The sequence below is a fragment of the Schistocerca nitens genome, chromosome 11 (assembly GCF_023898315.1).
Source record: "Schistocerca nitens isolate TAMUIC-IGC-003100 chromosome 11, iqSchNite1.1, whole genome shotgun sequence".
Taxonomy (NCBI): Eukaryota; Metazoa; Arthropoda; class Insecta; order Orthoptera; family Acrididae; genus Schistocerca; species Schistocerca nitens.
Genome location: NC_064624.1, coordinates 191,979,933 through 191,994,438, shown reverse-complemented (window position 1 = coordinate 191,994,438; position 14,506 = coordinate 191,979,933). Strand labels below are relative to the sequence as shown.

The following is a 14,506-nucleotide window of genomic DNA, read 5'->3' as shown; positions in this document are numbered from 1 at the left end:
TGACGGACGGAGATGGGACATCAAAAGCAGACTAGCACCGGCAAAAAGGCCATTCCTGGCCAAGAGAAGTCTACCAGTATCAAATACCGGCATTAATTTGAGGTAGAAATTTCTGAGAATGTACGTCTAGAATACAGCATTGTATGGTAGTGAAGCATGGATTGTTACAAAACTGGAACAGAAGAGAATCGAAGTATTTGAGATGTGGTGCTACAGACGATTGTTGAAAATTAGGTGGACTGATAAGGTAAGGAATGAGGAGGTTCTGTGCAGCATCGGAAAGGAAAGGAATATGTGGAAAACACTGATGAGGAGAAGGGACATCTGTTAAGACCTGAAGGAATGACTCCCATGGTACTATAGGGAGCTGTAGAGGAAGACTGAGATTGGAATACATCCAGCATATAATTGCGGACGTACATTGCAAGTGCTACTCTGAGATGGACAGGATAGGAGCAGGCGTCTGCGTGGGGTCTGAATGCGGTACAGAAAGAAGAGAGCGCGCTACACGAAAAACACAACACTTTCCCTCTAGCCACTCGACAGGAGGTGACAATGTTCCCGTTCCCCCTTCAAGCTAGACAAGTTTCGTTCTTTGTAGTTTTTTCGTTTGAGTCTTATTTCGTGATATATTTGGCCCGGTCACGATCAATGGACAACCCTGTATATATACGGGGTATATTCCCGAGATTCCGTCATTTTACCTGGATAAATGAGGGACATCTCAGGGAATTTCAGGAATTGCATTGAAAATTTCGAATTCTATTTCTTAACCGACCCGCTGGAATTTAACTTCGTTGAGTTACATAAATCGCAAATTTTAAAACACTTGATATTTCAGCGTGTGTTAATTATATGAATGTTATTGCATATAAATGATCAGTGTTAAAAAGTATGTTCAAACTACTGCTTATGGCCAGTATATCTCAGCCGAGAACAAACAAGAGTCGTTATTGAGACATTGCGGACCCCCACCCCCCCCAACGCTGAACGTTTGTCAGGGACATCTTATGACATCTTGCTCCCCATACCTGTAGTTTTCTGAATTTTTTCCAGATTCGAATAGGCACCCTGGTTACCAAAAATCTTGAAAAGTACTTGACCAATTTATTTCAGATTTTTACTCGATATTCTTATAAACATTAGGACAGACAAAGCTGTAAAATATATAACGTTGCATTTATTCATTATTTGTGTCCACTTGTTGTTGTTGTTGTTGTTGTCTGCTGTGTTCCGCACATCTTTCATTGACAGTACTGTTAGTAATTCGTTGATTGGCAAAACGATTCGTCTCGGTGATCACCATTCCCAAACCGGATAGTCAAAAAGATTGGTAGAAATCCATTTCATCACTCTTCCTGTCATTTTAGTTTTGATATGATCCTTCATTAAATGTGGTGTTAAAATTCTTCGTGTTACACCATGCCGAGTAACTACGGAGGCACAGTTGGTCTTTTTCTTTTCCTCGGTCTGCCTGCGTCTGAATCTCGGAATGAGTATTCAGGATCGTCGCCGTCGGATTCTTAGCCAAACTGACTGGCCTCACTGTCACTCAATTCTCTTTCCTACCCCACCGGACACGCAATTGTCTCCGTATCGGATATGGTCACAAGCTCAAACCTTCACGGAGAGTTCGACAACGTTGCCGCGCGATTGTAAAGGGCTCTGGACACGTTCAGTATTTATTGACAATACTTGTTTGTCAAACTTTCAATACAAAGAAGCGACCTCACACTGTCAGGAACACTGACAAAAACTGTGTGTTGACAGTGCAATTTTACGAGGTTAAGACGTCTAAAATCCCAAAGAAAGCCCGTGCTGCAGCTAAATATAACTGCTACAGCTACAGCTTGCAAGCAGCAGAAGACAACGAAAGAGAGGAAATGGGTCCGAGATTGCTTGGAAAAGGCGACTGGGTCACATGTAAATTTATTGACTGAAATCAGAATCACGGACCCGAAAGATTTCATACATTATTTTCCGATGAATTTTGCATCGTACAAGTTGTTATTGTTATGTGATAAATTAGAGAAGCAAACTGCGTTAACGAGAGAGGCGGTCGCATTCGACAAGAGATTAGGAGTTTTGCTTCTATAATATCAGCAAGCACAGTAAAGGTCTATGGAAACCTGTAAAGCAGTTTTATCTGCCTAACGGGGACCTGTTCAAGCAATTAACGTAAAACACTTTTTTCTACCTTTGTGTGATTTGGTGAAATTGACATGCATTTCGCAGACTTCTTACTAGTAATTGCAGATATGCGACCCATCTTTCGAAATGGGAACGTTTTTCAACATTGCAATGTAACAACAACGTGTACCATATTTTCAAAGTAATGAAGTAAGGAGTTTAATAGAGAATCCTCCGTTAACCATCCTAAAGCGGTGTATAGGATGATTACCCTCGCATAGGCCTGTTAAAATTCTTGTGTTGAGACTCGTTAAAAAATCTGAAATATGATATTCACAACGGCGAATTTAAATAATAAATAAAATAAACAGTGCACGCTAACACCGCGTGGCTGGTTCCTGAAGCTCTGTCAAAATCCGTATGGAGAACATTGTCAAACCGTCAATATTTGACCTCAAGCATTCAGTAAGTACTGACAGTGCCGACAATTTTTTGTGGTCCGTCAATACTGGTTATCAATATTTCTAGTATTGAAAATGCGTCAATACGCACCGTCAGACGGTCAATATATTGGTAGTTTGACAATATCATTGAACGAGTGAGGGGCCCCTTAAAAGAGCTAAGCGCACGGAAAAAGGGCAAACTGCAAGAGTCGACTATCACCAAAAGTGTACGGCATCGCCAGGAGGCCAGGGCAACTATAGAGGGTGTTCCAAAAATCGACGGCAAAACTTCGAGAATGGGTTCTTCATCTAACAAAAAGGAAAAAAATCTAGTAAACATGGGCTTTAGAAAATGCATACCTTAAGCGATATGGGACTGTTCTATAGGAGCGATGTTTCACAGGAACGAATGTCAACTGGTGCTCATAGCTCGTCAGGTATGCATTTTAGAGTCCCTGTTTACTAGACTTTTTTGTTGTTAGATAAGAAATCCATTACTGAGGTTTCACCGTCGATATTTTGGAACACCCTACGTATCCATTTTAATTCAGTGTAGCTGTGTAAACGAATTACACACACCGCCTGGAACATATGTATCAATTTCGTGCACCTGGCCATCGTGGAAGTCATATTACGTAGCCATTTAATACACATGGCAGCCAATGTATTAATGGAAACTCCCCCTGGATTACGTGACTTGTAGCAAAAACTGTAATCTGTGATAACCCAACCAATTTGACTTCTTTGGCGGAGAAACACTTTTTTGGTGACTTGGACAGCTTCTTGTGTTCTTTCCTGAATTGTGTATTTAAATTGTGTATTTCTTTCCATGTCGCGTTGCACCATTTGGTATGTTTTTGACAGATTCTCCACAGCGGGGTTTATCAAGCTTTTCCGTCGCGCCCCGTTCTGAAACACATTATTTTGTCCCCCTCCCCCATTTTTACTTCCTCAGCACTTCTCACACTTCGTACAAAAACGGCCCATGATGCTTACTTTCATCTGTATAATTATTGCAACTATTAATTCCCATAATAGCATTAGTTAGTGTGTGTCCTTTGAGAACAAAAGAGTTGTTTTTTAAAAAAAATATAATATATTTGTGTTGTTCAAAGGTGATGAAAATAAACAATTACAACTAGTGTATAAATAACATGTTTAGTTATTTATTTAACAGCAACTACAGTCGGACACTGAAGTCTACATACACCCTACAAATAACACTCGAAGTCAAAATAAATCAAGAAAATGTTACGTATTCGCTTTCTGTGACATAAACAGACATGTTAGCGACTGAAAAACAACATTTACACTACATAATTAATTGTTGTTGTTGTCTTCAGTCCTGAGACTGGTTTGATGCAGCTCTCCATGCTACTCTATCCTGTGCAAGCTTAATCTCCCAGTACGTACTGCAACCTACATCCTTCTGAATCTGCTTAGTGTATTCTTCTCTTGGTCTCCCTCTACGATTTTTACCCTCCACACTGCCCTCCAGTACTAAATTGGTGATCCCTTGATGCCTCAGAACATGTCCTACCAACCGATCCCTTCTTCTAGTCAAGTTGTGCCACAACTTGTACCAGAACAGTTGCATTCGCCTCCCCAGTCACCAGACATTAACCCAATTGAGCATCTTTGGGGAGAAGTAAAGCGTAGGGGGAAAAAAAGCAACATCAAAAGCAAAGATGATTTAAAAGCAGCCTTACAGTGCCTCCGGAAGTACGACAGTGTTGTAGTGCCTCAATTTTGCGTTAATGGATATGGACTTTTTGTTATAATAGTTCCATGTGAGTTTATATGCTTTCTGTAGTTTTTTATTCTTTCCTCATTGGCCTTTAGGTTGATCGCTGATGACTGGATGATTTCTCCCATGTACTTAAAATGTGGTACTTGTACGATTTTCCCATGGGTTGTCACAATAGGCAATTTGTCTTGTGGCACTCTATGTACTGGGTTTTCTCATACGAAATTTGCAGCCCAGTTCTTTGTGCAATTTCGTGTAACTTCTCTATGGCATTGTGGCTTCTTTTCTATTATTTGTGAGGATTGCAAGGTCACCTGCAAAAGCTAAACACTTCACATTGAATCTATTATCTTTTCTAATGCCAATTTGGATTCCTTTGACTTCTTTTTATGTCCTGATAACTTTTTCAAGAATGGTATTAAAGACTAGTGGTGAAAGTTCGTCACCCTGTCGCACTCCAGTTTGGATTTCAAATGGTTCAGAGATATCCCCCATAAATGGCTAGAGACAAAGCATTAACAATCTGATGGTCGTCCAATTTCTGCCAGTTCAGAAGTGAGAAATGCAGCAGTCAAGTCATTTACAAACAGTAAGTACAGTGCACACGTCTGAACTTAGTTGATTTTGAATGGGATTACTGTGTGCAGGCCAAGCAAGTGGCGTAGTGCTGAGGAGTACTGCAGGGGAAAGGAAGTATGTTTTGTAAGATATGTCTAAACTCGCTGCGCACAGTTAGCTTTTTATCTCAGGAGTAGTTGTGGGTTGCACTTTCGATGCCCGCGCGCGCGCGCGCGCGCACGCACTCACACTCACACACACTCACACTCAATATCATTCATCTTTCATCATTTTAAAAGCAAAAGTTAGTCTTTCATTCTACAGTTTAGTTAGGTGCTGGCGATAATGTTGGGGGAAGGAAGTGGGGACACTAGATAATGTCTAATTGCACTGTGGGGTAATAATGGCCGAAGAAAGATTGGAAACCACTGCACAAGGAGCTATATTGTTTCTCTCTCTCTCTTGCAATTGTTCACATCACCACAAGTTAGTTGGACCAGCTTACTGGCCAGTGCCGCCAGAGTTAAATGCGCCGGTAAAGCAGTCGTCCTTTATTAATAAGTCGATGAGCGCGTAACGCACCGCATAAAACGTTTCTTTATAACTGTACTTTGTGATATTCGCTATTTTTGGCTTCATTAAAACAGCAAACAGCAAATAGCTAATACTTTCAGCCAGAAGGCAAATACTTGTTTATAATAAGGCGTCGTATAGCGACGGTGGAATTTTCTAAATAATGTAATTCGTCGTCTTTGGGCGGCAATATAAACAGAAAAATAGGGATAGATATGCGATCCTTCACTATTTTGTTCGCTGGAGAACCAATGAAGCCTTGAGCGCTAAAAAAAAAAAAAAAAAAAAAAAATGGTTCAAATGGCTCTGAGCACTATGGGACTCAACTACTGAGGTCATTAGTCCCCTAGAACTTAGAACTACTTAAGCCTAACTAACCTAAGGACATCACAAACATCCATGCCCGAGGCAGGATTCGAACCTGCGACCGTAGCGGTCTTGCGGTTCCAGACTCCAGCGCCTTTAACCGCACGGCCACTTCGGCCGGCTGAGCGCTAAAAGACTTGTACTGTATTTCTCAAGTTAAGACGGACGCAGATTTGTGGCGGTCTGATCTAACTTTTTACTAAATAAATAAAAACGTGTTCCGTCTGAGTGAAGTGTAAAAAGAGGAACTCTTATAACTTACCGTGACGACGCACGAGCGACTCAAGAGGATAATGGCTATATAAAAGAGCGCTCAATGGACATGAAACGGACATAAAAACCTACCGTCATTGTAGCACTAAGCTTAAGGTACGATACGTGGTTTAGTTAGAATAAATATTTGTTCTGGGAATACTGAACCATTTAGCAGTGCTCATTCCTATCATCTCCTCAGTATTATTTTCATTTTAATTATGCATTTTGCTAAGATTACAGACGCCAAGATCAGCAGTCCAATGTGCGTGTTACATTGATAAAAAGAAAACTGTTTTATCGTCTTCTTGCATCTGCTTTAATATTGAATTTCCCTTTTGTGTGATGTTAGTTGTTTTTGCGCCCTTAAGAACTTTCTGGTCCCTTGGGAAATTGTTTTGTCATAATAATAACTTCACCACCGGGTATGATCGTATCTACGATCTTGAAGTAATTAGAAAGACGATTATGCAATTTCTTAATCAATAGCACGCTAGCTGTGACTGCTTCAAGCCACGCGAAACTGCAATTAAAGACTATTGACATTTCATAATGCAATATTTTATGACAATGGTCAATCCATGATTCTTACGCCAATTGTGATTGATAAAACAGTAAGCGAAATCTCAATTTCCAACTTTTCGATTGCATAACATCACTTTTATTAGGTTCCATCACAACTTGTCCGCTCCACGTGATTCGAAATCCAATGAGATTCAAGCAAACGCTGTAGAATACGTGGTGTAATGTTTACATTGAGTTTATCCATGTGTTGAGCAGAGTTTAGTATTTATTGTTTGCAGTCGAGTGGCCAGTAGTAACGAAGTGTCGTTTGCAGGGCGGACATCGCGCTGATCGGGCTGGCGGTGATGGGCCAGAACCTGATCCTCAACATGAACGACCACGGCTTCACGGTGTGCGCCTACAACCGCACCACGGAGAAGGTGGACGCCTTCCTGGCCAACGAGGCCAAGGGCACCAAGGTCGTGGGCGCCAAGTCGCTGGAGGACATGGTGTCCAAGCTGAAGAAGCCGCGCCGCGTCATGATGCTCGTCAAGGGTGAGTCTGGGATGGGGCATTCCTGTCGCTTAAACCTGAACCCCCACGTGGTCGAGCAGCAGCTGGTGACGTCACAGCGTTCCACTACACTGCGGAGACTGAAATACACTACTGGCCATTAAAATTGCTACATCACGAAGATGATGTGCCACAGACGCGAAATTTAACCGACAGGAAGATGATGCTGTGTATGCAAATGATTAGCTTTTCAGAGCTTTCACACAAGGTTGGCGACGGTGGCGACACCTACAACGTGCTGACATGAGGAAAGTTTCCAACCGATTTCTCATACACAAACAGCAGTTGACCGGCGTTGCCTGGTGAAACGTTGTTGTGATGCCTCGTGCTAAGGACGAGAAATGCGTACCATCACGTTTCCGACTTTGATAAAGGTCGGATTGTAGCCTATCGCGATTGCGGTTTATCGTATCGCGATATTGCTGCTCGCGTTGGTCGAGATCCAATAACTGTTAGCAGAATATGGAATCGGTGGGTTCAGGAGGGTAATACGGAACGCCGTGCTGGATCCCAACGGCCTCGTATCACTAGCAGTCGAGATGACAGGCATCTTATCCGCACGGCTGTAACGGATCATGCAGCCACGTCTCGATCCCTGAGTGAACAGATGGGGACGTTTGCAAGACGACAACCATCTGCACGAACAGTTCGACGACGTTTGCAGCAGCACGGACTATCAGCTCGGAGACCATGGCTCCGGTTACCCTTGACGCTGCATCGCAGACAGGAGCGCCTGCGATGGTGTACTCTACGACGAACCCAGGTGCACGAATGGCAAAACGTCATTTTTTCGGATGAATCCAGGTTCTGTTTACAGCATCGTGATGGTCGCATCCATGTTTGGCGACATCGCGGTGAACGCACATTGGAAGCGTGTATTCGTCATCGCCATACTGGCACATCACTGGCGTGATGGTATGGGGTGCCATTGGTTACACGTCTCGGTCACCTCTCATCCCCATTGACGGCACTTTGAACAGTGGACGTCACATTTCAAATGTGTTACGACCCGTGGCTCTACCATTCATTCGATTCCTGCGAAACTCTACATTTCGGCAGGATAATGCACGCCCGCATGTTGCAGGTCCTGTATGGGCCTTTGTGGATACAGAAAATGTTTGACTGCTGCCCCGGCCAGTACATTCTCCAGATCTCTCATCATCATCATCTTGGACAGTTTCCAGCCACTGGCTGGGTCTGTCGGGAACACAAGCCTCTCCATCGTGTTCTGTCTTTCCACCATTCCCCCTCTTCCGCCTTCGTCCAGTTCTCTCCTCTTCTCGTCACACATTCCTTCACTCCCTTCACCCATCTATCTCTTGGTCTTCCTCTGGGCCTCTTCCCCTCCAGTTGCAGATCAAACATCCTCTTTGGAATTCTTCCCTCATCCATTCTCTTCATGTGTCCATACCACTGCAGTCTTGATTTTTCTATCCTGTCCTGTACTGGTTCCTCCTTTAGTCTTTCCCTCACATACACATTTCGCAATCTGTCTCGTCTTGTTACACTCAACCTGCTCCTCTGGAACTTCATTTCACTAGCCTGTATTCTACTTTTGTCGCTTTTGTGCATTACCCATGTCTCACTTCCGTATGCCAATATGGGGACAAAGTAGGTTCGGTATATAATTCCCTTGGATTTCTGTGGCACCTCCTTGCTCCAAATAAGCCCCCTAATGCATTTGTAGAACTGCCCTGCTTTTCTGCACCTTTCATTTATTTCCATTGTGTTTCCCCCCTTACTTTCAATCATGCTTCCCAGGTACTTGAAGTTCTCTACCACTTGTAGTTTTTCCCCTCCACATGTTATATCCCCATTTGGCATATTCTTCTTCCTTGTTGTGACAATTATTTCACTTTTCTTTGCAGAGAAATGCATTCCATATTGTGCTGCCGTTGCCTCCCATACATCTAACTGCTCTTGCACCTCCTTCTCGCAATTTCCCCATAACATCAGGTCATCGGCAAAAAGCACTGCTTTCATTTTATGGTCTCCAATTGCATCTGATACTTGCTGTAGGATTTCATCCATAAAAATAATAAACAATAAAGGCGAAAGTGCACTTCCCTGTTGCAGCCCATTTTCCAGCTTGAACCATGCAGTACGTTCCCTCTCCACTTTCACACAACTCTCACTTCCCTCATACATTTTTCTGACTTTTCGTGTTATCTCTTCATCTATCCCTTTTGCGTTCAGCACATCCCAGAGCTTGTCCCTACAGATACTGTCATACGCCTTCTCAATATCTAAAAAGGCCACGATTAAGTCCTTCCCGTACTCATAGTGCCTTTCCTGCAGTTGCCTTACCGCAAATATGAGGTCTGTTGTTGATCTTCCCGGTCTGAAACCGTACTGCTCCTCTTGCAGTCTACTTTCAATACTGCTTCTTATTCTCTTCTCCAGGATCTTTTCATAGATTTTTCCACAGTGGCATAGCAGGGTGATTCCTCTGTAGTTCACATCTCCTTTTATCCCCTTTCTTGAAGATCGGGACTATAATTCCTTTCTTCCAATCCTCAGGAATTCTGTTCTCCTTCCACACCAACCTCAGCACTCTGTATAGCCACTGGGTTCCTACTTCTCCTGCTGCTCGTATCATATCCACTGTTACTTCGTCCCAACCTGGTGCCTTGCCCCCTTTCATCCACTTTATGGCTTCTTCCACTTCATTCCAAGTTAGATCATCAATTTCCCCACTATTATAATCGCCTGCTGCCTTAGGCTCTCCATCGCTGTTAGTTACCCGCTTGGCGGCATTCGACAGATCTTCAAAGTACTCCTCCCAAATCTTTTTGAGCTCATGCATTTCCTCCACAACTCTTCCATTATTATCCATGATCCTCAGGCACTCGCTTCTGTCGTTCCTCTTATTTCTTACCATGGTGTAAAGTACTTTTTTGTTCCCTTCACTGTCCTCTTCTAACATTCTTGTCCATTTTTCCATCCACTTCTTCTTCTCCGCCCTTACTATGGTCTGTGACGCTTTCTTGCTTTCCTTATATTTTACCCTAGCTTCCTCTGTTCGGGTCTGGAACCATTCTCTGAAGGCTTTGTTCTTTCGAAGTACTGCCTCTTTACATATGTTGTTCCACCATGGGGTTTCCTTACTTCTCCTCTTTGTGCTAGTTCTTCCGCACACAGTCTCAGCTGCCTCAACTAGAGCCCTCTTAAAATCTCCCCATTCTTCTTCCACTGTTCTCTGATCTTCCTTTGGCAGCTTCTTCCTGATCAGTGTCTGGTACTGGGTCCTCCGTTCATCCTCTTTCAGCATCCATGTCTTCAACCTTTTCTCCTGTATATCTGTTGCCCTCCTATCTTTTTTCTCTCTCAGGGTGGCTACCAACAGCCGATGGTCACTGTCTAAGGCCTCAGATGGAATGACCTTAACATCTGTGAGGCTGCTCATCATCTGCCTATCCACTCTCTCACCAATTGAAAATGTCTGGTCAATGGTGGCCGAGCAACTGGCTCGTCACAATACGCCAGTCACTACTCTTGATGAACTGTGGTATCGTGTTGCACCTGCATTGGCAGCTGTACCTGTACACGCCATCCGAGTTCTGTTTAACTCAATGCCCAGGCGTATCGAGGCCGTTATTATGGCCAGGGGTGGTTGTTCTGGGTACTGGTTTCTCATAATCTATGCACCCAAATTGCGTGAAAATGTAATCACATGTCAGTTCTAGTATAATATATTTGTCCAATGAATACCCGTTTATCATCTGCATTTCTTCTTGGTGTAGCAATTTTAATGGCCGGTAGTGTATAAGCGCCAGGCCAAAGATCGTACAAGGTGCGAATATCGACACACATCGCTGCTGCCACTCTCTCAGAGAGAGAGGATAACAGCAAAATAGCGATAACCGCGGGAGACTAAACACAGAATAGCAATCAAGGTTTAATCCAACGCATAACACGAGCCAGCCACGGCTGAAATATCCTGTAAGTTTCTTCTTCTTTTTCTTCTTCCAAATACGCTTTTTCTAAAGATATAGAAAAATGGAGAAGACTTACTTTCCGAACATGACTCAGAATTCGACCAACTAATTAAAGTACCTAACAGCATACTGGCGTCTGCGACGATGTCAACATAGGTGGTCGTCGAAAGCTCCAGACTGATTAGATATCTGACGTGGCAAGAACTCCGTGTAGCATTTCCTCAGGAATGTTGCCACGGAAAACTGTCAATTTACTGTGTATGCTTGAAGGTGATACATGTAGGTGTGTGTGCGCTACGTAAAACAATTTTTCTCTTTGATGGAAAACAGGTTTGTGTTGTCTGTAAAATGTACCTGTCATCGATAAGAGTTTAGTAAGACGTTCCGAATACATGTTTTTATTGTTGAATTCTGTTCGTTCATTTAGAATGCTCTTTGGATTTTTTGCCATACATGTAGATTTCTATTTCCTCCAGGGCTCTCGTGCAGCTTATTTTTTCGGCTCTGAAGAGTAGAAACATTACTGCTTATATCTGCTGTAGTGTTATGTTTCTCTTGAAGATGTGTACTGAATATGGATTATTTTCACTTTTGTTTATATGCGCTTTGGGTTATTACCAAGAAATGGTGGACATCGAAATACGTAGCTTCACTACGAGTGATATGTATCGAACACTAGACTGTCGAGATGTTGACAAGTGACAGGACAAAAGACGAACGTATTGAAAGCAAAGATACAACTTGGTATTGAACGTCATTACATACATCGCGAACTAGTCTCTACGTGGGTTAAAAGTTTTATTTAATTAATGGAAGCGGAATGGGAAAGCTACAATTTACATTTCCTTCAAATGTGCTATGATCTAAGAGTATGTGGCTATGCAGGAACCCAAGATTACAGGCTGAATTACTGCAACTGAAACGACAAGTGACTGGTTACATTTATAATGTTGTTTGTTAAAAACATTTGTCGTCATGCCGGATAACAAATATTCTTGTCGTCTCGGTTTACCTGTAACATCCCGTTTGTTTCCATTAGTGAAACAGAGTTGTTACTGCCGTGTAGTGACTAGGTCTCGATGTACTTCGTGATGTTCAATAGCAGACTACTAAGTGTGTTGCGTCTTCGTCTCTGACGAATAAAATGGAGCTTGTACTTACGCAGCTTACAAATCCCGGATGTCAGCAACAACCATCAAGAGTTTGACTGCGCACGCATTGAAACCCCGTGTTGGTGGTTATGCTAATTCTTCTGCATATTTTGCACTTCAGCTCATTAACGATGCTTAAGTTTGACTTCTCTCTTGCACAGGGTAACTGAATTTGCGCCGCCACACTGCACCGCAGTTTCTCGCATCGTGACTAGGAAGCAGTCCATACTTCCAACAAAGTTCCAAAATTTCGTTGCGTCGCTGGAACGTGGAATAAACGCCTTCCACGTAAGTGATTCCGTAATTACTGAAAAGTGGGATACGACCCGTCGGTTTTGCCCAATGACGTCAGAACTTACCAGAGATGATGTATTACACAGATTTAACAACAAAGACGAATGTTGAGAAACAAAGAACAGAGAAAACAAATGGTAGACATATCACGTACATTCATGTTTCGAACATAATGTTAAGTATATATCGCTTTTTTGAGTCCTAGTATCCTGTTCTTCAGTTGACCGATATAGCTCAACTGACGAATAGGATACTAATGCAAAAAAGGAAAAAAATATGGACAGGAGTAACATTAGGATGGAGTATTTCAGTTGACGTCGGAGTTGTATCCCTAACTTCGGTTGATCTTTATAGGTCAACTGTAGTACGGCATACAAATTTTTCGTATATCGGTCTTTTCGCCTTTGATAGTTATAGTATAGACTGTAAAATATCGTAGTAAGAATAGTGATAGCGAAAACGAAAGAAAGTGACAGCTGTAAAATTTTTATTCCGTGCTGCAGTTTACGAACCCTGTTTGCAGTCTTCCATGTTCATAGGAATAGATAAATCCATAACTACAAACGAAAATCAAAAAGTAAAAATTGTCCAGAATGAAAAACAGTTCTTTCAAAATATCTCAAAGTCACTAAGAATGAAACTAAAGTTCCCAATGAATTTGAACAAACAAATGATTTAAATAGACACAAGAGAGAGAAATCGTGCACAATGTGTAGCCTAGTCTTTTAAAAACACTCATTTATTTCAATTTACAATGATGACGCCTCGCCACAAAAGATACACGATTTATTATCTACGACTCAAAAATAAGGTGGTTAACTATGAGCAAAGTATGACGTCGTTAGTCAAAGCTGATGGGCTGTATCTGATTCTTCAGTTGACCAGAGAATCCAGCACATTTTTGATCCCGAGACTCACCCGATACACATACCTCCATCACGTAATACTTTATGCTCTCTGCCGACATTCCGCTGTCAAAGCATGCAATAGTATTCGTATTTCCCGCTTCGAGGCTTGACAAAGTTGGTCTTAGTTGCATATCTCTCGCAGTGGATCTGCAACTTTGATGTGCACGGATTCTAGAAAATTAACCTATTCTCTGTGCAGAAACTAATTTTAACATTACCGTTAGGAAATATTTTATGCGAAATATTTTCCTACGTCGCAGTGTGGCGATTTTTCTTTTTTCCTGCTTTCTCTAATTTTCTTGCCGTATATTTTATCGATTGTATTGGGATAGTCCCTGTTATTTGCGGTTATAGTTTTATCTACATCTACATCTACACCTACACCCATACTCTGCAAGCCACCTGACGGTGTGTGGCGGAGGGTACCTTGAGTACCTCTATCGGTTCTCCCTCCTATTCCAGTCTCGTATTGTTCGCGGAAAGGATTGTCGGTATGCCTCTGTGTGGGCTCTAATCTCTCTGATTTTATCCTCGTGATCTCTTCGGGAGATATACAGAGGAGGGAGCAATATACTGCTTGACTCCTCGGTGAAGGTACGTTCTCGAAACTTCCAACAAAACCCCGTACCGAGCTACTGAGCGTCTCTCCTGCAGGGTCCTCCACTGGAGTTTATCACCTCCGTAACGCTTTCGCGACTACTAAATGATCCTGTAACGAAGCGTGCCGCTCTCCGTTGGATCTTCTGCCTTTTCTACGAACGTTACCTGGTACGGATCCCACACCGGTGAGCAGTATTCAAGGAGTGGGCGAACAAGTGTACTGTAACCTACTTCCTTTGTTTTCGGACTGCATTTCCTTAGGATTCCCCCCCCCCCCCCCCTTTTTTTTTTTTTTTTTTTTTTTTTTTTTTTTTTTTTTTTTTTTTTAAAAAAGGTGGACATGCTATACTCCACAAAAAACCGTGAGGTGCATGGCACAGGATACGTCTCATTGTACCAGTTATTAATGTTTCTTCCTGTTCCATTCTCGAATGGAGTGCAAAAGGATGAAAGTTTGAATGACTCTGTG

General features: G+C 42.5%; 1 protein-coding gene across 1 annotated transcript in view; it reads left to right on the top strand.

The window, feature by feature from the left end:
* The window catches only part of LOC126212977 (6-phosphogluconate dehydrogenase, decarboxylating), a 150,825-nt gene that overhangs the window by 68,382 nt on the left and 67,937 nt on the right, over nt 1–14,506 (top strand). Inside the window, exon 2 of the mRNA XM_049940510.1 lies at nt 6,908–7,128. Within this exon, the coding sequence (XP_049796467.1) occupies nt 6,908–7,128 (221 nt within the window). The remainder of the gene's footprint in view (nt 1–6,907; nt 7,129–14,506) is intronic.